This window comes from Myiozetetes cayanensis, unplaced genomic scaffold (assembly GCF_022539395.1).
Source record: "Myiozetetes cayanensis isolate MyiCay16 unplaced genomic scaffold, myiCay2020 scf3, whole genome shotgun sequence".
Classification (NCBI taxonomy): Eukaryota; Metazoa; Chordata; class Aves; order Passeriformes; family Tyrannidae; genus Myiozetetes; species Myiozetetes cayanensis.
In genome coordinates, this window is record NW_026087521.1 from 1,325,966 (window position 1) to 1,353,392 (window position 27,427).

Below are 27,427 nucleotides of genomic sequence, written 5' to 3' on the forward strand. Positions count from 1 at the left end.
TTCCATCTGAAAAATAAACTTTATTATATATATATACAGGAGCTCACGCCCCAGGAAGCTACAGGCAAAGTATTTGGTCACTGAATTTCATGTAGTTGGAGGAAATCCACACCCATAGTCACGGACAGGGCACAGCTGGGGACGTAGTGCCAGTGCCCTGGGCCTGCCAGAGATCCAGCTGCTTGAGCTGCTGATGAAACCACAATCCATCCTCAAAAAGGGCTTTGTGCACTGGCCCAGAGCAGCCTGGTTTTGCCAGCAATATCAAAAGAACTACCTCTTTCCCATGGGAAAAATGCGACTGTTTGGGTCAGTCTCGTGCCAAGGGGCCAGTGGATGAGAATGCAGGAGCAGGGCTGCTCTTGTTTCTGTTGGTAAACCAGCACCTTCCACTGTCAGAGGTGGACAAATGCCACAGATAGCAAGGTTTTTAACTGAAGAGCTACAAAGTTTCTTGCTCCCTATTCCTTTTAAATAACTAAATTCCTGGCGTTATTTTCCAGGCTTGCCAGGGCAGACATGACTGCTTTTAAATGGAATGCTCTGCAGGGGCCAGATAAGACCAATTTTGGCCTTTCTTCAACAGGAGATACAACCGAGCAGGAAACGCAATTTGAAGGTTCACGTTCCTTAAAAGTGCTCACAATTCCTTAGGATGTGCCTTTCAGACAGCACTGAGGGATGGAAGAAAGGGAAGACAGTTCTGTGTCTTACATCCAGCTCCAGGCTTTCCCCAACTCCATTCATGGATTCAGCCTAAGGGAGGGAAGATTCTGCAGCTCTAGGAAGTGCTGAAGCACTGCAGCAACTCAGGAATATTTTTCTGACTCCTACCACGGCACAACACTACCTAAAATGAGTGGTTCTGCTTCCAGGTACGGGAGCAGACGCTGCCCTCGATGTTTGCAGCAGGACCCTGGCTCAGAAAACGAACCACTCCTGCAGAGACAGCGAGGGAATGGCAAAATATCCTGGGAGCAGCTGACAGCAGCACCCAGCTGCTGCTCCAGGGCTGCTTTGGGAAAGGAGGAGGCGGCAGCTGGGAGAAGTGCTGCCCATCAGCAGGGAATGCAGGCCCTCAGTGCACACAGAGGGCCCGTCCCTCCTGCTCACAGGTGGCCTGTAAAGCACAGGAAGAGCAGGACGTGGAGGGCAAGCAGATATGTGGCCACCAGCAGAGGCAGGTGGGTCCGGGAACGGAAGAGAGAGCGTAACAGGCGGCGCAGTCCGAGGGTATTCCGGGTCTGGAAGAGCCAGGAGAGACCAGTCAGTGCAAGGAATGGTGGTGTCCCCAGCCCCCTTCACCCAGACCACGAAGATAACTTTAAGCTAATAAGCATAAACCTTCCCAAAGTCATTACACTGGCAGGTCCCACCTCCTCTAGGTTAATCCTCATGAAACGCTCTCCTTCCCCTGCTCTCTGCAGGTTTTCCAGGAAGCACCCCCTATCCAATTCTGCCTCCAGCATGGAAGACAGAGCAAGGCAAGAGCCAAAACCCAGCCAGCCCCTGACAGATTTGGGTGTGCCCACAGAAGGATTTTAGCTGCTGTAGGTTCCCAGTTTCTTGGATTCATCAGGGCTTACATAATCGACAGCTGGGAATGTAAAGTTCTTACTCTGCTGGAATTGTTATCCATGGAGTCGATCAGCAAGGAGTGCTCATGACCTGGAGCCACATCAATGCTGGTACTTGAGGAGGACGCCCACTCACTTGACTGCAACCTGCCACAACAAACAGGATAATTAATTCACTTCCTTATGATGCCCCCAAACCAAGATTGTCACCGAGCTCAGGAAAGGACGTATTTCCCCAAAAAGGAATCGACCCCCCACAGGCACGCCCTGGCCTCACTGGACAACAGCTGGTTCCATTTGTACAGCTGGGGTGCCTTGGAGCTCACGCTGAGCAAAAGGATTGGGCAACCCAACCCCGGCAGGAATCGACCCTTCAAGCGGAATTTCACGGTGGGACTTGAAAGGAGCCAGGGCAGAGGACACAACTGCCTGGTGGAAATTCTGTGAGGTTATTTTGGAATAACCAGCTCTGGTTGCAGCAGTGTTGGTTCTTGGTAAGTGTTTTCTAGTGGCAGAGGCAGCACAGCCACGTCCTGGGGCTACCATTTGTCAGTGAGATCAGCTACAGGAGGCTTGAGAAGACTTCAGTGCCAGAAGGAGCTACACTTGTCCAAGCTGTGTAGCAATTATCAGGGAACTGCATCCAGAATTCCCCCACACAGATGGCTATTTTTTGGTCAGATCAGCAAGCATGCCAGAAAGCAAGCCATTGTTTTTTTTTGAACTACAAAATGGAAATGCACAGTTTAAGTGCCTACAGTCAGGTCATGTGAAAAATCCACCTCCACAGCTAATGAGGAGAAACAAGAAGTTTGAACGTGCCTGGGTACTGCAGAGGGGGGAGGAGAGGAGTCTAGGCTGAAGTTGAGCCTGGGAAAGGTGGGGGAAAGCATTTTTTTCCTCACTGTGTAACTGTTTCTTAATAACCAAATTAATGAAAAGTTTCTGTTAACTGGCAATACATTAAAATTGAGTGACAATTCTTCGAGTCGAGACTGTTTTCTGCAGGACAGACAGGTGCTTACTGAGGAGACAAATTCCCTGGGAGCATGAGAACTCCTCTTCTGCCTGTTCCCAGTCTCCAAATTATATTTTCCAGTAGTTAATTTCTCCAATCGAGAAAGCTACCATCTCATTTCTAGACAGAATTTATCTTAATGTCTTGTCATTTATCTGATTCTATCTGCCTACAGTTGAAGAACTGAATTTCCTGAACTCCCCAGAACGCTTTTTTTTTGCAGTACAGGTGACTGAGCACCACATGAGTCGCCCAGGGAGGTTGTGAAGTCTTCCCCCTTGGAAATATTCAACTGCCATCTGCACATGGTCCTGGGCAACTGGCTCTAGGGAGCCCTGTTTGAGCAGGGGCTTGGCCAAGATGGTCCCTGGAGACCCCTTCCAACCTCAACCTCTCTGTGATTCAGTGCCACAACACAGTGCAGCTGTTTCTGTGCCCCCCTCTGACAGAAGGATGGGATGAAGTGCAGATGAAGAACAGAGCTGGAGCCATCACACTGCTGTGGTGACAGTGCTTGTTTGTTTCAGCTGCCTCACCTCCTGATCTGATCCTGGGCCGCAGAAAGTGCCTCCTCTGCAGCGAGGCGACGGTCCCGTTCCTCCTCCAGCTGCTCCTCCAGATACCTCAGATCCTGCTTTGTGCTGCTGTGTAAATGCTCTGTTTCAGACAACCTGGCAGAAAACAACCAAGCACATGCCAAAAAAATTTGGGCACTCTTCTGTTTCTGTTGCATACCCTGATGTGAACAGACTCAAATTACCTCCCACCTCTCACAGAAGACTTCGTTGTCTTTAATAACATTTCAATTATTTGGAAAGCACGAGAGAAGATAAATTCCTTAAAGCTTCTGTTTCACATCAGGAAGGAATTCCTTGGCTGTGCTCACCTTCTGAAAATTATTTTGAAAGGATATGAGGAACCAGGTGCTGGATCTTAGTTCCAGCAGGTTATGAGGAATCATGTGCCAGGTCTCAGTTCCAGACACTCTCAGGCTACAGCCTGGAGACCAGAACCCCTGATACAACCACAGCAGACACTGAGGATGCAGCCCAGCAGATCCAGGTCTGGCTGGCACTGCTGCTGCATGTTGCCACTGTGGTTTTTTTGAAGCTCCATCCAAAGAGATAACTAACCACAGCTGCCCAGTGCAGGCAAAGTTCCTCCAAGTTCACAAGATCCCAGTGTGCCACTGAGTTTTCCCTACACAGAGTAACAGCCCTAACTCATCACTAGCCCCGAGCCCCCCATCAACATCAACATTCCCACCCCTATTTCCTCAGGCTTTTTTTTTTTTACCTCAGCTGCAGCTCCTGCAGTTCAGGTGTGTAACTGCCTCTCTGCTGCTCGTTCTTCTCCTGGGGGGCTCCTGGAGCAGCATCTGTTGCAAAGAGCTCCTGAAAGAAAGAAAGAAGGCAGGAGTGTCCTGCAGACCACGCCGAGCAAAGGGGACGGACACAGCCGCCACGCCGCACCCTCAGCAGAGCCACCACCCGCAGTTTAAGCGTCCCCCTGGCCTGCACCAAGCCCTTACCACGCCCTTGTCTGCAGCCTGCAGCTCCTGCAGCTGCCTCTCGAGCACCAGGCAGCGGTTCAGCACCTCGCTGTAGTGCTGGTGGCTCTCGCAGACGCTGCGGCCGCTCCCGCGCAGCTGCAGGGAGAGGGCGTTTTTCTCCTCGAACACCTGAGACAGCTGAGAACAGAACACAACAATGCCAAGTGAAGAACTGAGTTTTGTGAAAGTAACATTTTTACTTTGTGTAACTGAAGGGTAAGAATTCTGTAGAGAACATGGAGCTGTCACACTGCCCATCACCAAGGTCCAAAGACCAGTGATAATGCCCAAGGGTAGCTCGTGGCCGAAGTTCCCAGAACAGGAGCCCCCAAAACACCACATGCTGTACAGAACACTGCATGCCCAGTGCTGAGATTCACCTAAACCTTTCAGAAATATCACCAGTAAGTTATGAGTTTATTTCCTCACTTCCTCCTTGAAGGCAACTCTCTTTCTGAGGATGGGTAAATTCTGGGTCTCCCATTTTCAGGGTGGGAATCGACCGACTGTGATTCCCCACTGAGACAGAGGAACTGTTTCAGGCTGGCAGGCAGCAAAGGTGACAAGCTTGCCTTCCCAAAGAGGGAGTTCCTTCAGCAGCCCAGAAAGCAGGAGGAGAGGAAATACTTCCAAACAATAGACAAGGAACCTGGAAACAACTCTCTTCATGTGGTCTTGCTCTCAGGTCCCTCTACCTTGTCTTCCTCTCCCCCCACACGGCTTCCACTGTCCCCTCTCTCTGTCCTCTCTCCCCTGTCCTCTTCCCTCCTTCTTTCTCCCTCTGGTCACTTAGGAGAAAGGGCCCTAAAATTCAGTGGCAGAAAAGCTGCTGATTCAGACCCTGCCATTTACCCTGCTGGGTAACAGCAAACGCATCAGTGTGGTTCCAACACTGCTCTGTTGAGAGATGTATTTCTGATTTTGGGTTATTCACTGAATGCCAACAAGGACAGATTCATTCCTGCTCCCTGAACCCTATTCCAGCCTTCCCACATTCCTCATCCCAAGAAGACTGCAAGCACATATGGGATATGATCAGTACCTTGCTGTTTAACTGCTGAATTCTGAGCTCTTTTTGGTGCAGTTCTTTCAGGCTGTCACTCAGCTGGGCCTGGAGATGTTTCATCTCTGTTTCCAGGCTTGAAAAGTCCCCTTTCGAGACTTCTGGAGGAATCTGCCAAGGAAAGAACAGTGAAAAATATATTGCATGTGTGACAATCACTCTTGTGTCAGTCCTCTCTGTTCAGTATTCCGAGGTCAAACCCAATATTATTCCCAGACCTGGAACTTGACCTGCTCAGGCAAAAGAGCAAATGGGGAATAAACAGAAATATCCTGAGAGCCACCTGAAAATCCAGCTAGGAAAGCTCACTGAGCTCGCACATGTGATGGGTCCTTCTCAAAAGTTGTCTTAAACAATAGAGGAAGGAAGAAAAAAGGGCACGTGAATGAGAAAAGATCTCAGATTCAAAACCGGTGCAAGAAGCAATTCTGAAACAACCAGAGAGACCCCTGAGAAGTTCCTACTGCTCTGAAGGTGCCTGGGAAGCCCTGTTTTCTTCGACCCACTTCCTTGAAATATTGTGAACAATGAACTCAGGGAAGAGCACATAAGGCTATGCCATCATTTCTCCAATTTTCAACGACCCAAGTTAGATTGGTGGTACTGCCTTCAGAGGCCCCACAACCACCTCCAACAGTGAGCCTGGAGGAGCTGGATAACAGGCCACACACACCCTCCTCTGGCTCAATTTCAAGCCTCACATTTCCTTGTAGCAAAGAATTCGTGCCTTTCCACCCACCTTGGTTTGGTGCTGCTCCTCTGCAGTTGGAGAGTTGCTGTAGGGCAGCCTCATTTCCTGGGTGATTTTTTGTAGGTGGCTCAGCTGCTTGTCCTTCTCTGCCATGGCCATCAGGTACTGCTCCTTCATGCTGCTGCTCTGCTTCTCCCAGGTGCTCTTCTCCTGTCTGCCCAGCACAACAGGAGGGAAATTAATCAGGGGGTGACCAGCACCACTTATATCCAGCTGCACAACCCTGCAGAATGTTCCATCCTCACACTTTTGGTGTTCCCAGCCCCATTGTTTTGATCTTTCTGTACAGATGTGTCTCTGAGGTAGCTGAAAGGATTTTCCTCTGTTTTTAGAAGAGAGGATATGCCTGACTAGTTTTACTCCAGTTGGAGAGGACAATTTGACTAGATTTGAATTACAGGCTTTTTTAAATAAAAAGAAGACCGAGAAAAGTGAAACAAAGGATTGGGCAGTCATAACAAAATGAGCATTTTCTAAACTATGACATCACTGGGATAATAAAGAGTTGCTCAGCAGCAGCTCGGAATGGAGAGATCTGTGATTACACACACGAGTTCCAACAAAAGACACAGCCCATCAGATGACACCGACCACCACCACTGAATAAAGGAAATAAAAACTAAAAGGTCATTGATTTATTTCACACAGGTGTTACCCTCCAAGCTGCTGGGCTGTGATCCCAGAGGCAGAAGCTGGGGGAGGAAAATGTGTGCCCAGTCCAGGTCAGGGCAGAGTGACCTGGTGGCACTTTGTACGGCCCAGGCTGAGGCTCTCAGCGCTCCCTCTGCTCTTGGAGTGAAGCAAAAACACCCTGGGCAGGGAGCAGACCAACACACCTGAGCTGCTGGAGCTCCTGCTGGCACACAACCCCTTCTTGCTTCAGCTGCTCCTGCAGCCTGAGCTGTCTGTCTGCCTCTTGCTGCCACTCCTGCAGCTGGGCCTTCAGGCGAGAGTTCTCGGCGGCTTCCATCCCCACCAGGATGTACTGCTGCTGCAGGTTCTTCAGCTCCCTCACCTGCAACGAAAGGGAGACATCAGTGGGGGTGACAGCTCAGCCAGCAGCTGGGTTTATTCCTTGGAATTGTTGAAGAGCGTTTCTTGCCGTGGCGTTTGGAGGAAAATAAAAAAGTCACGTTCAGAGAACGGAGAAACTGGAAACTCAATCAGCAAGTACAGCAGGGCACTAAAAACAGCTCAGAAAAAAAGACCCTCAGAGAATTCTATTGGCAATGAGATCAGTGAGTTTTGAGCCCTGACATGCATTAACAAAGACTCCAGCCTGCAATATTGATTCTCTTCTTTAGAGGAAAACAAAGCCAGGCAGATGGAGCTGGTTAAGCGTTAACTCCTGAAGTTGGTATTTACTGTCAACCGGGGAACTGAGGAACTAAAATCCTTTTGGCTCCCCAGTTCCACTCAGGCTGGAATTAGAAATAAGTTGTCATCACACATCCATCACTGCAGTTGGTTTTGGAAGATGAGAAGGTGTGATGGACTCTGGAGACAGGGAACTACTTCAGTGAGTGGCAGTGGGAAGAGTGAGAGTCAAAGTCTGTTTTCTGACCAGCAAAGAGAACTCAAACTTGCTGGGCTGTGCAGTGTCAGAGACTGCACAGACACATCCAGTGTGTAGGCAAGGATGTCTGAAGGGAAGCTGCAATGTCTTGTGCCTGCCCTGAAAATCAGCTGCCAGGTGGAGGAGATGACTCAAGCCTCTCTTAAAAATCCAAGGCAAATCAAAGGCATCAGCTGGCACAGGGGTGAACTAAGCAGGTTAACAGGGACCTGATTTCCATGATTTCATGTTTTCACCCAAGCTAACAAGAGAAACCTCTCTGTGGAGTTCACAGTGAAATCACAGCTTCCATATTTCAGCACAATAACACGGATGGTCCACACCGAATCCATGGGATCTGGTGGAGAGTGCCCACAAATGCTAAGGCCAGTGGGAGGCAACTCCATCCCCTCTGAAATGTCATGGTGACTGCAAAAGGTTCCTTAAGGTTGGAAGAGAGCAAATGCCACCCTATGTAGTAGAAGGGCAAAAAAGAGGAATTTCAGTCTGGTCAGCTTTATCTCCGTTCCTGATTCTGGAAACCACCTCCAGATACATGAAAAAAACAGGCTGGCCAGAGAGGTTGTGGAATATCTACCGATGGAGATATTCAAAATCCAACTGGACATTGGCCAGGGCAAACAGCTGACTTTGTGCAGGGTAGGGGGTCAGACTACAGAAGACCCTTTCAACCTCAACTGCTCTGTGATTTCACAAAGACAGTGATCTCTGTGTCACACCCCCAATCACCACATCTAACTGTGCTGAATTCAAAAGACCCGAAGATCCAAACCTCCCACGGCGCTTTTAAGTAAGAAGCAGGAAGAGAGAACTTACTACTCTGTCCCTGTCATTCTGCAAGGAGGACAGGGCCTTCTTCAGGCTCTGCACTTCCGAGGGGGTGCTGGAAGCGCTCCCTTCTGTTTGTTGTTTCGCTTCTTCCACCTTCTGTGCTTTGTCCAGCTCGTTCAGCAGACGGTCTCGCTCGTTCTGCAGACTGGCCATAGCCTTGGAGAAAGATCTGACCTGGCTGGAAGAGCCTTCCAGTTCCGAAGACAAACGGAGGAGCTCGGCGTCTTTGGCTCTGAGCTGCTCATTCAGTCTCTCAATCTGGGCCAAGAAACCTCTCTCATCAGTGGCTTTCTGCAGTTCCATCAGTTCACACCTCGCTGTGTCTCGGTCCCTGGCAGTGGAATGTTGCTCCTCTTGCAGCTGAGCCACCTGTTTCTGAAGGTTCTGCACCAGACTCTTTTGCTCCTCTAAGTCTGCAGAGTATTTCTGCTTCAAAACACGAAGCTCTTCATTGGCCTGGTCCCGGCTGTCCTGAAGAGAGCTCATGGACCTCCCGAAAGACTGGATTTGAGCTCTGAGATCTTTGTTTTCATCCGTGACCGCGAGCAGTTTCTGCTCCATTTCCATTAAGTCCCGTGCCAACTCCGCTACTCTTTCCTCGGCCGTCTCCGTCTCGTTCCTCATTATCCCCGCATCGTGATGCAGGTGCTTCAGTTCCTTCCGAAGCCTGTCCTCAGCCTCTCCCACCCTCTTGGCTGCCTCCCTCTGAACACACCCTAGTTCCCCCTCGAGTTCAGCTATTCTTTTCTGGGAGAGGGAAAGCTTGTGACTCAGTTCTTGGGCCTCCTCCTCTCGGGCCTTCAGCTCTGCCTGACACTCCACGATGGGACTCCCCTCCCGCAGCGCTGCCATCTCACCCTGCAGCCGGGACAGAGAGGACCTGAGGGTTTCAATCTCCTGAGACATGCTGGCTTTATCCTCCCTCAAGCCTTCCACGCACTTCCTGAGCTCGTCCTGAGCGTGCTCGGACTCTTTCAGCTGCGTTTCTACGGCCGCCTTCTCGTTTTCCAGACTCTGGATCCGCTGAAGTTGCGCTTTGAGAAGCTGCTTCTGCTGGGAGTCCTTTATTGAAATGACTTGGTTCAGGTCTTCTCTGTACCTCACCAGCTCCGCGTTCAGCTTGGCGTTCTCCGAGTTGAGGTCGTCCATCCGGCTGTGGAAACCTCTCATCTCTTCCTTGAGGTTGTTGTTTTCGGCAGCAGCCTCTTGGATTAGCTGGTCCTTTTCCAAGATGACGGCAAGATGACGCTCCTCGAGCTGCTTGTAGTCCCTCAGGATGCGGTCTCGGTCGTCCTGCAGGGATGACATGGACTTGGTGAAGGAGTCCAGTTGGGCCTTCTGCCTCTTGCTTTCTTCTCTGCTCACGTTCATCTTTTCGGTGAGGCGATCGAGTTTGCCAAGAAATTTGTTCTTCTCGTTTTCCAAGGCTTTTTTCTCTTCTTCCTCCTTGCTTAGCCTACGCTCCAGCTCTTTAATCTCTTCGGAATGTTGCTGCTGTAATTCGGACAGAGCAGCCATCACTGCCTCTTCTTTGGCAGACAACAAACTCACGATCTTCTGATCTTTCGCGCCGGTTTCCTCGTGCAACTTGTTTGTGAGCTCCTTGGAAGCCCGCAGGTCGGCTTCAAGCTGTTCACAGCTGAATTTATAATTCAGGATGCTGCTCTCTTGCTGCTTGACCACACTCCCCAGCTCTTCCCTGGCCAGCTCACATTTGGTGAGGGAGTTCTGTAGGTCAGCCAGCTGGTCTCTCAGGCTGCTGATTTCTGACTCCAGTTCCTGCTGCTCGTTCTGGGACTTGCTGTACAGTTCCTGAGACCCTTCCAGCCGAGCCAAAAGCTCTTTTTTTTCCTCCTGCAACGTTTCGCACGTCTTTTGATGCTGCTGAATCTCCTTCCTGCAGTCAGACTCCAAGTCTTGCCTGCTGCGTTCCAGCCTGAAAGCACAAAAGATAAAGGCTGGTCAAAAATTTCGTGACGTTATCTCAGTATCCAAGTGCACAGCAGCACTGGCTTTATGCTAGTTTAGAAAAGCTACAGAAGTAGTCTTTGCTTGAAGAAAGCAAGTTGGAAATATCCCTCTGTGTAAAACTCAAGGCATCTTTTAAAGTTCTGACTGCACTGCTGTCTGAAGGGGGTGGTGCCAGGGCAATATATTATTTTTTTAAAGTTGTTCACATCGTAATATTGAAAAAAACTGAGGGGCTTAAACATTGAATGTTATCACCTCCTTTTCCTTACAATCCTTCTCCATTGTATGTAACAATACAAAACAATCTCCCCAATGAAGCTGCTGTTTTCATATAAACTTTGGTGTCCATTTCATATAAACTTCACAGAACAATTTTACTTAGGTAAGAACGGTTTGGTTTTGAATTTTGGAAATCCACAGATGTACATTTTGGTTTGTTTCCAGAGCTTCCATCTCTCTCTCTCAAAATTTATTTGGGGATTAAATTGGAATTACGTGGAATTAAATTGGAATTAAAATGGAATTATCAACGCTCTCTCGACCTCTCAATGCAACAACTCCATGCAAAAGAAACTCTTTCAAATTTCAGATTATTAAAGGCTCTAGGCAGTGCTCAGATGGTGAGTGCTTGTCACAGAGAATAGATTTAATTCTATTAAATTAAATAGAATGTCAGGAAGGAGGAATATTTTAGGGTGCCAATCTCCTCGTGTCCTTGTGCAGCCAACAAATACACAGCAACCTTTCCCTGATCTCCAGCCTAACCCTCCCCTGACACAGCTTCTTTACCTGGATATTTGAGCCTGGAGCTCTTCCACACGTGTGGTCATCTCCTTCAGCTGGTCCTGTAGCACAACGCAGGTCTCCTCTTTCGAGCGTATTTCTTCCTCCTTCTTCTGAATAGTTTCAGTGAATTTCTTTTCCCAGGTCTTTGACTCGTCTATCACTCTGTCCCTGTCATCCTGAAGGGAAGACATGCTCCTGGTGAAGGCTGCAAGCTGGGCCAGTGCTTTGTTTAGACTGCCTTCCAGCTGCTTGGCTTCCCGATCTTTGGTCTTCAGGGAGTCTTGCAGATCACCAATGGCTGTTTCCACACGCTCCTTCTCCCTCTGCAAAGCTGCCAGCTTCTCTTCCATGTTTTTCACTTCCTTGGAGTGCTTGTCTTTCTCCTGTTCCAGCCTTCTCTCGAAGTCCTCGTCCTTTTTCTTCATTTGAAGTTTAACGTTCTCTTTGTTCGCCTGCAGCTCTTCTTTCACCTTGACGCTCTCTGCCAGCACCCTGGCAGCCTCGCTCTGCGTGTCATCCAGCACCACCCTGCAGAGAGCCAGCTCTGCCTGGGCTTTCTTGGTGTCTTCAGCTGCTTTTGCTGAAGTCTCTTTGGCTACTTCTACCTCTTTCTGAGTCTCACTCTGCAGAAACTCCAGAGCTTTAACAGTTCTTTCTAAACTACTGGTTTTCTCCTGGCTTTTAATGCAGTCCTTCTGCAGCTGCTTGATCTCCTGCTGTTTCTGTTTCAGCAGTTCTTGAAGCTCCTTCACGTGTGTGCTGCTCTCTCCCCTCCAACTGCACTTCAGCTTTTCTACAGATTCCGTTTGCTTCTCTGAACTCACTTTGCTTCTCTCCTTTGCCATCTGACTCTTCTCCTCCTCCAGTTCCCGCACTGCTCTCTGCAAACTCCGAAGCTCCTCCTTCAGCTGGTCATTTTTCATCTGAAAGTCTGTTGCATCCTGCTGATAGTTCCCGATGCTTCCATTCAGCTCTGCCAGCTGATTCATGAGCCTTTCTTCCAAGTCATCCTTCTCGGCCTCCAGCGCCTCCTTCAGCTCCGTCATCCTGGCGAGGTCATCGGTGGCTTTCTGGACCGTCTGCTCCATCTTTGCCACTGTGGCCTGCAGAGCGTTCACTTCACGGGCTTTCTCTTCCACCTGGCACTCCAAAGCCCTTTTCTCACCTGCTAAAGCCTCCAAACACATATGGATGTGACCCAGCTGTTGCTCTGAAGCCCTTCTGTCACCCTCCAGCTCCACAATCCGCTTGGTGAGCTCAGCAATCTGCTGCCTGTAGGTGCCAGGATCCTCACAGGGGCTGCCACCTTCAAACACCTCCTGTTTCAGCTCTGCAGGAGAAGACTCTGCTTTAAAAGTTATTTCCACTCCATTTTCAGACCTTTCCAGTGGGGGTGGGGGTGGGGGTGTAGCAACTGCCTCATTTGTTTCTTTGCCAGTTGTCTTCTGAGCAACGTACCCGTCTACAAGTTCTCTGCTTTCCTTCAGTTTAGATTCTGTTAACTGCAAAAGACCCTTTAAGTCTGTGACCTCTTGATTAAGAGACTCCTTTTCAGCCATCACTGCCTCCAGCTGAGCAGAAAGAGACCGGCATTCCCTCCTGCAGCACTCCAGATCTTCTTTCAGGCTAGCATTTATCACGACCTCTCCGCTCCTGGCTGGCTCCCCACCTGTCAAATGCATCTCTGCTCTAAGCTTCTCATTCTCCTCCTCCAGTTCCAGGATCTTTTGCTGCTTTGATTTCGCGAATTTCCTCATTTTCTCCTTCATCCCCTCCATTTCCTGCCCAGCTTCCTGCAGCTGCTTATCCGTTTCCTCCTGTTTGGCTTCGGCGCTTTTCAGCTTCCCGAAAATGTCCTGCTTTTCCTGCCTAACGGTTTCCAGCACGCGCTGAATGCGCTCGGCCTCGTTGCTCGCGTTCTCGTAGGACTGCAGCAGAGTTTCGTACTCCCCCTGGAGCTCCTTGTACTTCTCCTGCCACTCAGAGCTCTCGATGGCTTGAGAGCACCTCAGCGATTCCATCTCCTTCTCCAGCTGCTCCTTCTCTGCAACGACTCTATCCAGAGTCAGTGTTAGGTTTTTACAGCATCCATCAAGATTCTGATTTTCCACAAGGGCTTTATCAACTTCTGCAATCAGTTTTTCTCTCTCTCCAGTGAGGCACACCAACTTTTCTGTTAAAGCATCTGTTTCTTTAACATAGCCACAGATTTGGCTTTCCATATTTACCAGCTGGACAGAAAGACTGTCAATAGTAGCTTTAGCATTAGCCAGCTCCTCTTTTAGAGATTTGGTCTCCTTTAGTGCCTCTTTTCTCGAGATAAGTGCAGCTTGCAGCTTTCTCTGCATTTGATTCTTCTGTTTAGCTGCTTCTTCACTGTCCTCTTGCTTCTCCTGAATTTCCAGCAGCTCTGTCTGCAGTCTCTTGCTTTGCTCCTCATGCACCTGAGCCTGAGCTTCTAACTGACCACACAGGCTTTGGACTAAATCCTCCTTTTCCAGCAGCTGTGCCTGCACATCACTGAGAGCTTTGCTCTTCTCCTTTAACTGCAAGTTAAGGATTCCATTTCTTCATCCTTTTGGTGCACGAGGGCTTTCCAGTCTTCCAGACTGGCCTCCGTGGAAATTTTCGCTTCTCTCTCCTCCAGTTCCATCTGAACACTTGCTGCCTTAGCCTCAGCTTGCTCAGAGCTTCTCTTCAGCCCTTCTATCTCCAGAAACAACTGTGCTATGTGCTGTTGCAAATCAAAGACTAATTCTGACTTGCAAGCAAGTTCGCTTTGCGTGTGTCTGACGCTACGTTCCAATTCCTCTTTCTCCACCTGCAGTTTCTCCAGGTGTTTTTTAAACTCTTCCTCAGAAACATCTGCAGCTTGTACAAGCTTGCTACTTGTTGTATTTTCTGCTTCCATGCACGAGGAATCCAATCCACCTTGACTCCCAAGAACACCCTCTGCTGGTCCTTTCTGTTCCTGGAGTTGTCTGAGCTGGGTTTGGATGCTCTCCTTCTCTTTGCTCTGTTGATCAAATTGTTCTTGCAGGATGTTGTAATCATCTTTCTGCTGTTTCAGCTGTTCTCTGTGATGCCTGTCTTTCTCCTGAGCCTTTTTTATAGTGTCTCTGCGAGATGCCAGGGCTTCCTGAAGTTTTTTTTGAAGCTGTTCTTTTTCTTGTTCGAGGACCGAAATCCTTTCTTTCAGGGCAGACTTCTGGTCTTCTTCCAGATTTGTGGCTGCCGAGCTCGGTTTTTCGTTTTCTTCATAATCTTCCGGGCTTTCCTTGGTTTCAGTTACTTTGTCAGCAATTGTCTGATGCTCCACGACTTCATCTTTAACTGAAACAGTGTCTGCCTTACCTTGCAAGCTTTGCCTCATCTCCTCAATCACTGCCTGCAGTTGTGCTTCAGCAGTTTCTTTATCCCGCAGGTCCTTCCGGACGCTCCGCAACTCTGACTCCTTTTCAGAAAGCAGCTGAATCAGATACTCCTCACTGGGCTGGTTTTCCAGACTCGCTTCTCTGCTGATCGTGCTTCTCATATTTTCTCCCCCTGCAGCTGCCTGAGCCACCGAGGTTTCTGATCCTTGCTCCCTGCTCCGCTGTGCTAATTCACTCTCCAACGTGCTGACCTTCTTCAGGAGCTCCTTCCTGTTCACAAGCGCCGCCTGCAGCTTCCGCTTTACTTGCTCGTTTTCTTTCCTCAGGAGTTCCACTTGATTCACTAATTCTTCACTTTCTTTATTTGCTGCTTCTGCCTCGTTCTGCTGCTCAGGTGTCCCGCATTTCAGACACTCATCTTTCGCTCCCACGTGTCGGTCTTTTCCTTGCTGCTCTTTTAACAACAGGCTCGCCTGCTCTTTCAGGCTCTTCAGCTCATTTCCCAGAGCAAACTTCTCTTCGTTCAGCAGGACCATTTTCTCGGACATGCTGATGCTGAGCTCCGTCATTTGTCGGTCCTTCTCCAGCAAGGCTTGTTGCAGGCCCTCTATGGACCTGGTGTGCTCAGCCACGAGCTGTTCCAGGCTTGCTGCTTCGTGCCCCTTCGAGGTTAACTCGTGGGAAAGCTCTTCCATCTCTGCCGTGTTCTTCCTCAAAAGCTGTTCTAGATTGAGTACTTCACGTTCCTTCATCTCCATCTGGCTTCTCAGATCCTTCAGTTGTGCGTCCTGGTCAGAAAGCTGAAGCTGTGCTTCGTCCAGGTCTTTTTGCAGAGCTTCGATTTTTATATCCTTGGATTTAAATTCATTTTTGAGGCTCTGGATTTGTTCTCTCAGAAGACTGCTTTGACTGTCAGACAGCCTCTGCTTTTCTGACAGGGCCAGATCTTCCTCAAGTTGCTTCATTTGCTCTTTCAGCTCTGTTATGGTAGGAAGTTCCTTCACCTGACACAGGAGCCGATCTCGTTCTTCAGCCAAGACACAAAATGCACTGTCAGAATCCTCTATTTTTTTCCTGTATTCCTCTGCCAGCTGGTTTAGCCTATTTATTTCTGCACTTTTTTCTCCTAGGTCTTTCTTAAAGGATTCTTCCGATTTCTGAAGAATTATTTGCAGTTCTGCAATTTGGTTTTGTAACTTTACCAGCTCCTGAGACTGAGAGGCGCCAGGCTCTGGATCTGCTGTGGAGATTCCTTGGATTGCCTCTCCCTCACCCCTGCAGGAGACAGGACTCCCCTGGGGCTCTTCTTGGAGACTGAGTCTGCTTTCCTGAAAGAGGTCAATTTGCTGCATTTCTGCTTCTCTCTGTAACTCACTCTGTGTATCTGAAACCTTCTGCTCTTCCCTCTCCACACGCTGGATCTGGGAATTCTCTTCCAGCTGGTTGGCCTCTTCTCCTGTTTGGCTGCCTGTAGAAATTTGCCCAGAGGGGCCCTTGAGCTGGTTTTTCAGAAAATCTATTTCTTCTTGGGCTTCTTTCAGTTCCAACAGCAAAACTGACAGCTCTTTGTGTTTCTCTGCAGCCAAATATTCTGGAATTCCAGGCGAACAACTTTCCTCAGCGAGCTGCTTGGGAAAGCTTCCGTTGGGAAAGCTATCTGTTCCTGCCTGAAAGAAAAGAGCAGGTGTCAATTTTCCTTGGAATCTCAGGAAAGGGTCACTTCTGGAAGTATCTGCTCTCCACATTTTGTAGCTTAAGGATGCCCCCTCTCTTGAGCATCGGTTTCCTCCTATCCCCCAAAAACAGATTACAAAAGAAAAGCAGTCCCAAATTCTCCACAGCAAGTGTGGATCAATAAGGCAACACACCACGTGGTAAAGGCTGTTCAGCAGTTTGGAGGGCAACCACTGAAAGGAGAGCTGCTCTGAAAGGCTGCTGCAGTGATGCAACAAACCCTTCAGGTTACAGGATGTTAAAAATAAAAAAATAATTTAAAAAAAAAAATCAACTCTTTGGGGCTTTTAAAGTAATTTAAAGTTTTCGTGTGTCTGTCAGTGTTTGCCTCGCTGCTTGAGCAGATAAAGAACCAGGAGTCAGTACAACCCCCCCCAACCCAACAATGGAAACGACTGAGAAAACAGAATTAAGTGCTCAGAATTAACATTGGCTGTAACTACAGGGCACTGACAGTCACACCATCTCCAGCCCCCACTCTCAGGGCAGTGGGAATGGGCAGGAATTGCTTCCCGAGATCTGTCTCAGCTCAGCCCACGGTCTTGCCCAAGAACCAACTCACAAGAGGTGGAAAAATAGCACAAATATGGATTAGGTGGGGGAAGGACACAAGAGATCCAGACAGCCAGCAAAGGGAAACAGTCTGATACAAACCCAGTGCAAGCAGTATTTGGAACCTAGATCTGTCTCCCATCGCTAATCCAGTTAATAATAACTTACCAAAGAGGATTTATAAAAAAAGGCCACGACAGCTTAGGTATTTTTAAGGCCAGTCCTTGACCTATTTTAGTTTTAGCTTATTTCAGCTGCTTAATCCTTACCTGTTTTGCATCTTCTGTGATGATCACAGCTTCCTGTCGAGGCTCCTGGAGAACCAGCTGCGAATGTGATATTTCTGAAACATTCAGACACAAAAAAAGTCTGTGAAAATTAAGATTCTGCTTTGGATAGCGACAGGGTATCCTTTCAGGAGCTTTAGAGAAAGGACATGTGGCTGGTTAGTATACATTTACGTGGTGGATATATAAAACACTGTCACTGGATAATGTGTGTTTGGTTGTTTGTTTGTTTTTAAGAGGCAAACCACCAAAACAACGTGCTGTTTTAAGCCCCTTTTGGAAAAGAACAATTGTTGTCATATAGACAAAGATAAATGAAAGCATTTGTTGAGTCTGCTTGAAAGTTGTCAGAAATTGCAAAATAAAAGGGTACTGTAATTCCTTATTATATTATAAATCCTTACTTCATTCTATTTGAGTTAGGGATGATGACTTTTTATATGCTTCATTAATATTTTGGTGGGGGGTTTTGAAAGAAATTACATCTCTCCACGTTTAAAATCTGAAAAAAAAAAAGGTCCATAACCAAGTGTTCAGCACACCCACTGAAAAAAATTACAATAAAAAACCCCTTGTTTTGAAGTAAATACACAGCTAAACGTGCATTGGGAAAGATGTTTTTAAGTAACACGACAACAATGTCGTGTTGTCATTTTTCACATTCCACTGCATTTTTCACATTCCACTGCATTTTTCAGGTGGAATTCCTTTCAGGAGGAAGGAGCTGCTTTTTTAAGAGAGCTGATGAAAGTTTTCCAGGTGCATTTTTGATACCCTCGACCATAACTCAGGGCACGGCATCAGATTCAAAGCTGGATTTCTGTGTCGTGTGCTCAGCAGTCACAAGGAGAACCAGCAGTAAGGGGTGTCCTGCAAAGTGCTGGGACCTTGAGAGAAGGCTGTGGAGAAGGACCTGGAGATCCTGGGGAACTGGAAACTGGACAGGAGCTGACAGTGTCTGCCTGCAGCCCACAAAGCCCACCACACCCTGGGCATGGGAGATGATTCTCACCCTCATTTTCGCTCTGGTGAGACCCCACCCGGAGCACTGGGCACAGTTCTGGGGTCCCCCAGCACAGGAGAGACTTGGAAATGCTGGAGTGAGTCCAGAGGAAACCACAAAAACGATCAGAGGGCTGGAATGTATCACCCATGAAGAAAAGGCTGAGGGAATGGGGGTTGTTGAGCCTGGAGAAGGCTTCAAGGAGGCTTTATTTGCAGCCTTTCAAGAGGGCTTGCTTCTCTTTGGGGTGCCCAGAGAAGCTGTCAGCTGCCCCATCAATGGACATGCTCAAGGTCAAGCTGGATGGGGTTCCAAAACCCTGACCCATCCCTGCCCAGGGCAGGAGGGGTGGACTGGATGATCTTGATGAGTTCCTTCCAACCCAAACCATTCCATGGTTCTAAATGATGTCCTGAAGTCCCATCACAGACCTGCCTCTCTGAGATTATGGAACACAAAGAGAGACAGGAGATGTTCCAGAACTGCAGGGATCTGGGTTATTGGTGATTGATTATTCTCCCATCAGGATTCTTACAAGGAGGTGCTGTCTTTGAGTGACAGGGAGAAAAAGGAATCTCTTCCTGGAAAAATCAAGGCAGTCTAAGGTTATAATGCAGCAGAGCCTGAAGGAAACACTTGAGGGAATCCACTGCTATATAATAATAATAATAATAATAATAATTCTGCCAGCATGGTGATATTGCTGCTACCAGTCCACATGCCCAGACACTCGAAACCAGTTTCATTGTCTGGGTTATTTTTATATCTGGCATATGTATGGGCCCTTTATTATTTCAGCAAAAGCCACCAAAAATAAGCCCCCTTAGAAGTGCCACCTGCAGGCTTGTCAGCATTTTGTACAAGGGGGAAACTGCTACTCAAGATATAACTGAAGTGGTACAGTCTAATTCTAGAATAATGTTTAAATATTTTAAGGACATTAACATAGGTAAGGTAATCATACAACCTTCAGTCTTCTGCCTTTCCAAGTTTTCTGTGGGTAGGAATGAAGTCTCATCCTGATCTTCCTGATCTATTATTTTTTCCTGTGAAGTTGATTTATCCTGGTGAAACACAGGATGAGGGGAGAAAGATAAAATTCAATACAGTTTATAAAAACACATTAAGTCTTTGATCTTAAAAAAAAAAAAAAATCAATTGGCAACTTTAAAATTACTCAAACAAACTCCTACTTCTTCTTAGGCTTTCCACAGTCAGAACATGTCTGAGAACCAAGAAGAGCCTTTCTCAAGCAATGCATGATAAAAAAAAAAAGGAATTCTAAACATTTAATTTGGTTTTAGTTCCTCAACACATGGGAAAATTTCATGAAAATCATATGAAAATATCACACCTGCTGCTCCAGTTCAGAGTCCTGCACCTGGGACTGGGATTTCAGCTCATTCTGGCAGCAGGAAAATTCTTCAGATTTCTGTACAAGTTCATCTGATGGAGGGGAAAAAGGAGAGTTAAGGTGTGTTCTGGTCTTTTTTTTGCTGAACTGCATCCAAGTTACACACATGCACAGTAGTTTATGAGATCCCTTCTCTCTTAATCATTGCTTCAGTTTTGGACCATAAAGCAGCTGGAAGAAAAATCAATCTGAAATAAGAGCTTGAGGCAAGATTAATGTTATTAGTTTTAATCCAGGTCTAGGGAGAAAATAGCATCATTTGCTTCTCTTGGTTGTTTTACTTAAAATTTCAGTAGAAATTCCGACTCTGAAGAATGTGGCACATCTAAAAAGGACTTCTGTAAGTTGATGGAAAAGATCCAACAGGTTCATAAAAATCAACTACAAAAATACGACTGGATCAAAAAAATCCATAAGCCTAAAGAGACAAGAGGCTGGGCCAGTATCCAAGGAAGGAAGGAAGGAAGGAAGGAACCACATTTGCTGCCCTGCTCTTCTGCTCCTCCTCTTGCAGCTGCCAACCACAGAGTGGTGGGATCACACCAGGTCCCCTCGCTTTGGGACGGCACCACCAGTCCTACGTCCCTGTGCAATCAGGAATTGTTATCCCAAGCCATTCCTAGTTTTAGGGTTAGCAATTATAAAAACAAAGCCAAAAAGAGAAGGCAAACCCAAGGAAGCTCAGGTTTCTGAGAACCTGCTCACCCCTGGAGGCTGCAGCTCCGCGTTCTGCAGATGCCACCAGAAGCCGGTCGAGCTCCTGCTTCAGCTGGCTGTTCTCAGCCAGGAGGGCAGCACGGCCACGCTGCAGCTCCTGCTCAGCCACCAGCAGACAGCTGAGTCTGCTGCTTTTTCTCTTCCACCTCCAGGCTGTGTTCCTGCTCCAGGTCTTTCTGCTTCACCTCCAGCTCAGCTCGTGCTCTCCCTGCCTCCTCCAGCTGCTCCGAGAGATGCTGCACCTCCTCCTGCAGGCGGTGGCAGGACAGCTTCCTCTCAGCGAGTTCCAGCTCCATCTTCTCCCTGAGATCCCGAGATTCCTGTCTCTCTGCATCCAGCACGTTCCTCACGGAGCTCAGATCCACTTCCATCTTCTGGCACTGAGCCAGGAGCGTCTGTAAAGTGACACAAATTAATTTAATCTCTCGACTCGCTCGACACCTTGAGAAAGCAAAGTACTTGAATTATACTTGAAGATTTCCTTCCTCAGATCCTTTTAAAGCCTCTGAGTAGCAGAAAGAACGAAACAAATAGGTCAGAAATCTCCTTCTGACAAATAGAAATGGCCCTACTGTTTGCAAATTGCAAGAAAGCAACGCTGGGAGAAACAACTCCTTGTCATTCTGGTGAAGAAAAGATGAGTCTTGATTTAGTGGAGGGGGAATTCAGACAAAAGAAGCAACATAACAATGGCCACGAGTTCTCTTTTAGGAGAAAGCAACCTTTTAAGAGGTTGTGTACTAAACCCTGTCTCGAGAGGGTCATGTATGCCCAGAGTTGATCTCATCCTCTTCGTGCTCTAAAATGACACGAGTGAGAGCAAATCCCACCCCAGAGGTTGTGCCAGCAGATCAGCAAGACACACTGAGCAATATCTGTTTCTGCTCTGCTCTGGCCTGGATCCTGCAGTCCAGGAACTTCTGCCTTTGGCAAACTTCGTGTCATTGGTGGCTTGGAAAGTCCAGTGAGGAGGGGGGGTATGGAGAGATGCAGTCCCTGCCCACCTGCCCAGAGCCTGGCTCACTCCAGATGGCAGCTGAGCTGTGCACACACAACTGCAAGCTCTGACACCTGACCTGAGGTGATTTCAGGACAGAAACCTGGCACCAAGAACAACCCAACCTGGGAATCTCCAAGCTTCTGACAAAGGCACCCTCCACCACACACTTGTGAGAGCAAAGCCATAAAAAGCACGACCACCTGGTTTTGTTGTTCAGCAGAGTGCAGCTCCTGCTGCAGCAGCTCCACCACCTGAGTTCTGCCCAGCAGAGCTGCCTCCTGCTCCTCCAGCTTCCTCTGCAGCGTGCGCAGGTTCTGGGGGAGAGACAAAAGAGGCTCTTCCAGGACTGGGGAGGCTCCCACAGGAAGGGCAGATAAATTCCCTGCTTTCACCCACACCCCTGGTTTTCATAACACAGCTACTTTAACAGCCTGAATCGCTTCATCTTTGTTGACACCAATTCTGGTGCGGCAGGGAGAGCTCCCCGTTTGCTTCCCAAATACAGAAGTGGAGCTCAACGATTTAAAACACCTTTTTTTAAACTGTTTTCCTTCTTTTCAGCTTGATAGCACAACAGCAGATTGAAGCTAGGACCCGAAGCCTAAACTAGCATTCCAAAAAACTCCAAACAATCATCTCATCTCTCTTCTCACCCCTTCTGAGTTACTTTAATGTGAACTGCTCTCTCAGGGTGTCTTCTGGTAAAAATTCCTTTTCCTTCCTCCTCCTGTAAAAAGATTTTTTTATGTACCTGTTGCATCTCTACTTCCAGATCTGACTGGGCCATCATCTTGAGCAATTCAGCTTGATGCTGGTGCCTCTGCTCTTCCAGGAGAGCTTCCTTCTCCTGAACCACCTCCTGCAGGGATCTCAGCTGAAAACATAAGCCATAAAATAAAAAAAAAGAAAAAAGCCAACAAGGTGATGAGCCTGACACGGTGTCTTTATCCCACTGATATGTGTATAATAACTGATAATATTTCAGATCCCACGAAGCAAAAAGCATAGACTTTCATCTACAAATATGCAGAACAATAAAATGTATGATTACTATTTAATTAACACAGTAACTCCCCAGTTACTGCAAAGCTCATCACAGAACAGAAAGTGCAGGCAGGGGAGAACCCAAATTCCAACTCAAGAGGAATGGACTATGGGGAGCAAGTGAAGAGCATTTGGGGATTGGGAACGACTCATGGAATATTTAGAGGAGGAGCTAAAGTCATGGAAATGGATGGACCTGGGTGATTTGAGGAAGAACAAAACTGAAAAAATAGAGGGCAAAGGAATTAAAGACCAGCTGTGTAAACACTGTTCTATTTTCTATCATGCTGGTGTGAGTGGTGGGGTGGGAAGCACACAGACTGATGAACAAACTCGTGTACCTGTGTTGCATACTTGATTTCAGCATCTTCCAGATTCCCTCTGGCTAGAGCCAGCTGTTCCTTCAGGTCCTGAACAGCCTCCTCTCGCTCCCTCAGCTGCTCTTTCAGCGCTTCCACTTCCTCCCCGTGCCCTTGGCTCGTATTTTCATTATTCTGACACTGCAGGAGGAAAGAACCGGGAAGAAGATAAAGAGAAGAAAGTAAATTTGTCAATATTACAGGTTAATTTAAAAGAAAGCTGAACTAGAATGCTCCTGCACTCTTGACTCCTAACCAGGTGCTTATTTCTGCTCCATTGCTTTGTTCCTTAACTTTACATTTCCTTAAATGAAGTTGTCCTGTGTTAAGTAACTATTTTCCCTGTTTCTGTGTAGATGTGCACAATATGCTTTATTTTCCCTTTAATGGGGAAGTGTCAAATCACTTGATACAGCTAATTGTCCGTGACTGCTTACCATATAAATTAAGGTAAATTAGATTATTAAATACACCATTTACTAGTTATGTATTTAATAATATACAACTAATAATTTAATACATAATTTACAGTACGACCACCTTGATTTGGGAGGTTTTTTAACATCACAGATGTCTTTAATACCAGAAATAAAAACATTTTTTAAATTGATATGGAAGAATATTCTCCACGTGACAAAGAGATTTCCCCTACAGAGATGGTCTTTGGTAGAACAACCAGACAAGACAAGAGAGCTTTAATTGTGCTTAAATTAGAAATAGAACAGGACAGAAAAGGCAGAACAGAAATGCAGGAAGCTCTAAGAAGCCAGGGATAGACAGACATAACTTCTAATGCTGGGACAGAGCACTTGCCAGGGGGCCAAGATGAGTGGATTAATTTGCTTCCTTGGAATTAACTCGCAGGATTTTGAGACTTTTCTGGTCGAATTTGGAAAAGCTTCTTATGAAGTCCTTGCACAAAGTGCCCCAGCTGAGGAGAACAGCACAGCCACAAAGCTCCCCCAGCTCAGGGTTTCAATGTTATGTTTGTCCAAAATGTATGAGCTCTTGTATCTGAACATAATTTATCTTTACCCCCCCTTTTAAAGTTTCACAGGAGCCTCAGTTGTTCTGTACACAAATGTTAACTCATAGAATGATACAAGCTGACATTCCCATGCTTCTCAAAATAAGACACTCCCCTAAAAGCTCAGAAAGTAATATTACTAATTAGATATTTCAAACACAGCCTTCCCCTAGTGCCCACACCATGGAGAGGAAAAAAACCCAGCCCTCTGCTAATGTTCTACACCTCAGCACAACATGCAACCCTAATCTAAATTTTTCATCTTCAAATGACAGGGTATCTGTCCAGGAAACACCACCATTACTCAAGAGAGCATCTACTTGGGGAAAAATAAGTGTGAATTAAGGACTTGGTGGGTTCTCAGTAGGTCTAACCTTACAGGAAAGAATTTAGAAAGTGTTTTCTGGGTCAAATCCATAATATTGCAGGTAACTGCCCTAATATATTTTCACTCAAACTGTGTTCTGACCTGAACCAAACAAGGCTCTGGTCCATCCCATGTCCACTGGAGACTGCCCCACGACCTCATTCCACTAATTAAAAGGCCATTTTCCTTACTGGCTGATTTACACTCATCCACTCACCTGCACTAGACTCTCACTTTCATAGTTCTCCCACTTTCTTGGGGCTCACCTTTCTCATACAATTATAGAATGAAATGTTTCCTCTGTGACACTGCTTGGCTAACCAACCAAGACACTCAAATGTCTCATAAGTGCAGCTGACAATCTGACAGGAGAACAGAAAGTCCTTTGCTGCTCCCAGGATTTCTCTCCCCTGATTCCAAATGAGAACACACAACACGTTCCTCAACTGAGAAATCTGAATTTTGAAGCAAGAACACTCACAATAGCAAGTCTACACCAAATAACCTGGCAGCACACAGCTGTCACACACACATCCTGCAGGTGGATAAGCTTAAAAAAGAGCCTCAGCAGCAGGAGAACAACGCCAAGTGACACAGCTGAGCAGCCTCCACGGCCTCTGCAGCCAGGATTTTATGATGCTCTCAATCAAAAATAGTCATCATAAGTCACAGAACCAACCTTCACTCCATTAGTGGTCACCTCTCACCTGACAGCTCTCACACTCACCTTTTAATGTCTCCTATAATATTTTAATTTTTTTTTTCAGTGTCTGAACTAACCTTTACCTTCTCCCGTTGAATGAACATCATCTGACGTCTTGCATTCTGTTCGGGCTTCTATCCCATTTCCATCACTTAATATCACTAACTTTTTTTGAAGAAAACTGTGTGGTCAGCATTAAGTTTTCAAAAACTACCAGCTCCAATGGGAGCTTCCAGCTGGTAGCTGGCAGCTTCTTTAATGTCTTGGTTGCCCTCAGTTTTTATTTAGCATTACAAAATCGTGGCTTGTCACCCATAAAACTTTGTGGTGGCTCAGGAAGTTACGTGGCTGGAAAGCATATTCATATTTATTTATTTACTTTTTAATATTTAAGTAACTGCCTTTTAGTTTTAATCTTTTAATCTCCTTGTTCTTTCACTCCAGCCAACCTTTGCAATACTCACACGACAGGTAACACTCAGACAGACCCACAGTTCCTGCAGGAAAACACCTTGGCCACGATGGATTAACAGAGCTCTGCAAGGGAAACTGCCCTTGAGGAGATCAAGTGGAGCACTCCAAGGGCATCTGCAGTTACAGGGAAGCTGGACAGATCAGCACAGGCACAGACATCCCTGATGGGACTCTGAACATCTTGATAACAACACAAACAGGACCTGCTGGCTCACTGGGACCTGAAACATCAGCACTCCCAGGTTACCAGTGGAAGCTCCATTTTTTTAAGTGGCCCTGTTCTCCTGACCTTGGGATGCTCCTGCTCCTCTGATGAGGCCTGTGTAGGTGCTCCTTTCCCTGTCAGCTCCTCGATGCGTTTGTTCAGAGTGGCCAGTTTGGCCTTGGCCTGAAGTTTCAGCTTCATCAGCTTCGCATCCGCAGCCTCTCGCTCCTCCTGGAAGAGAAGGACACAAACTGACTGCACCTCAGCCTCCTGCTGTCACCACCTGGAGAAGTTACTCCACTTGCAGGTCTGTCATTCTCTCTCCAGCCCTCCCCCCACAGTAACAGTATTTAAAACACATCCCCAAAACAAACTTGTTCTGAAACACCACACAGATCGAAATCGTAGCTTCTACCCCAGCACTTCCTCCCAGGGACAGAGTTCATAAAAAACCAGAGACTGGCTTGCAGAGAAAGCTGAAGCAGTGTTTTACTCTCGCTCCCCAGAGAAGGAAATGATACCTTGAGTGCAGTTTCCTTTTCCTGGAGCAGAGCATCCTTTTCTCGGATCAAATCCTTCAGCTGAACCACCAGCCTTTCTGTTTGGGCCAGGCGCTCCAGCAGCTCCTCGGGTGCCCCCTCCATGCTTTCTGCTTCTGGCTCCAAAGCTTGGACCTGAAACAGTGAAACAAGTGCTCTGAAGGATAAAAAAACCAAACTATTAACAGCTTGCAGCAGAGCATCCAAATGGTACCTTCAGCTCCACTCCTGAACGCTGCACTCTGGTCCCTGCAGATGTTTCATGACTGTATAGTGAGGTGAAACCAGGAGGAAAGCTCAGGGTATCCATGAGCCAGTACACAAAAACAAAGAGTACCTTGCTGAACACCACAGTTCATGATGAGGTGATGGTCTGCCTCACAAAAGTGCTGACTTGAGAGGTGAGGAATGTAGGAAAAGCAACAGAATGACAGCCCGGTGTAGTCAGCGAGGAAGAAGCAGGAGGCAGTTCTCCCAGCACTCTAATGAATCACACTCCCCAAACTGTCAGCAAGAACTGACAGTCTTTAGATAAGGCTGTACTTACAGCAGTGGAGGGTTCAGTAACTGCATCTCCATCCTCCCCTGACAGCTCCTGTAAGACTGTGCTCGCTAAACCCGACAAACGGCTCAGCATCTTCAGCCTAAAACAAAAGCAAGAGTCAGGACACAGTTACACACAGTCCAAACTGCTGAAAAGAATAAGTTCCCTCCATGCTGGTCTCGAATGTCACAGCAGCGACCAGGCTTGCAGGGAAGAGAGAAAAGCTGAAGTGAAACCTCAGGAATCAAGGAATGATCCCGACAACAAAAGCAGTGATTTCTTCGGTAGCGATTTCTTCGCCACTCTACACGTACGATCTACAAATATATCTTTGTACCACACGTCAAGTCATCCTCACAGTTCATTCTTGATCTTTCTTATCAATGACATTTACAGGTCAAATGTGGTCTGTAAATACCCAGAAGCAGCTTTCTGCTCATAAGGAGTGGGAATGATGAATTCAGCCCTGATTTTTCGCTAAGCAGATGCATTTGCGTCGCATTCGAGAGATGATGAGACCTCTGCACGTCACATATGGGACAGGGCAGGACCCTGGCACAGGGAGACAGTCTGGAGAGAGCACACATTGCCTGGCTGCTGCTCAGCATACCTTCTTTCCTTTCCTTGAAATTCAGGAGCCAAACTGATCCAGCAAGCGGAAGTGAAAACTGAAAAAAAAATCGGCAGCAGTACCAGCCAGCCACATAAAACCTGTCCTTTTGGGGACAGCAACAGATTAAACTCTCCATTATTAACCACCTCAATAAATCCATCAAATTCTAAGGAGCAGTTGATAAGCTGAAGTATAGGCCTGTCAATCAGAAGGATCTTGACAGGCTGGAGAAACAGATGGATAGAAACACCGTGAAGTTCAGAGAAGGGAAATGCAGAGCCCTCCACTCGGGATGGGAGAAGCAATTGGAGTGTTGCAGCCTGTGGAGCAGCTGGCTGCACAGCTG

The 27,427-nt window shown here is 47.2% G+C and overlaps 1 protein-coding gene across 1 annotated transcript; it reads right to left on the bottom strand.

The window, feature by feature from the left end:
* Positions 1 to 27,136, bottom strand: LOC126644677 (golgin subfamily B member 1-like). Its single transcript, XM_050324297.1, is given in 23 exon segments — positions 1 to 1,244; positions 1,619 to 1,724; positions 3,132 to 3,266; positions 3,892 to 3,989; positions 4,127 to 4,285; positions 5,190 to 5,321; positions 5,950 to 6,115; positions 6,798 to 6,976; positions 8,354 to 10,304; positions 11,129 to 13,676; positions 13,679 to 16,166; positions 17,055 to 17,128; positions 19,043 to 19,139; positions 19,430 to 19,521; positions 20,195 to 20,333; positions 20,335 to 20,601; positions 21,407 to 21,520; positions 21,958 to 22,080; positions 22,592 to 22,750; positions 25,470 to 25,616; positions 25,907 to 26,059; positions 26,472 to 26,568; positions 27,079 to 27,136. Coding segments are annotated over 22 exon segments (9,552 nt in total). The 5' UTR covers positions 26,562 to 26,568; positions 27,079 to 27,136; the 3' UTR covers positions 1 to 1,109.
* Positions 27,137 to 27,427: the final 291 nt, after the last annotated feature.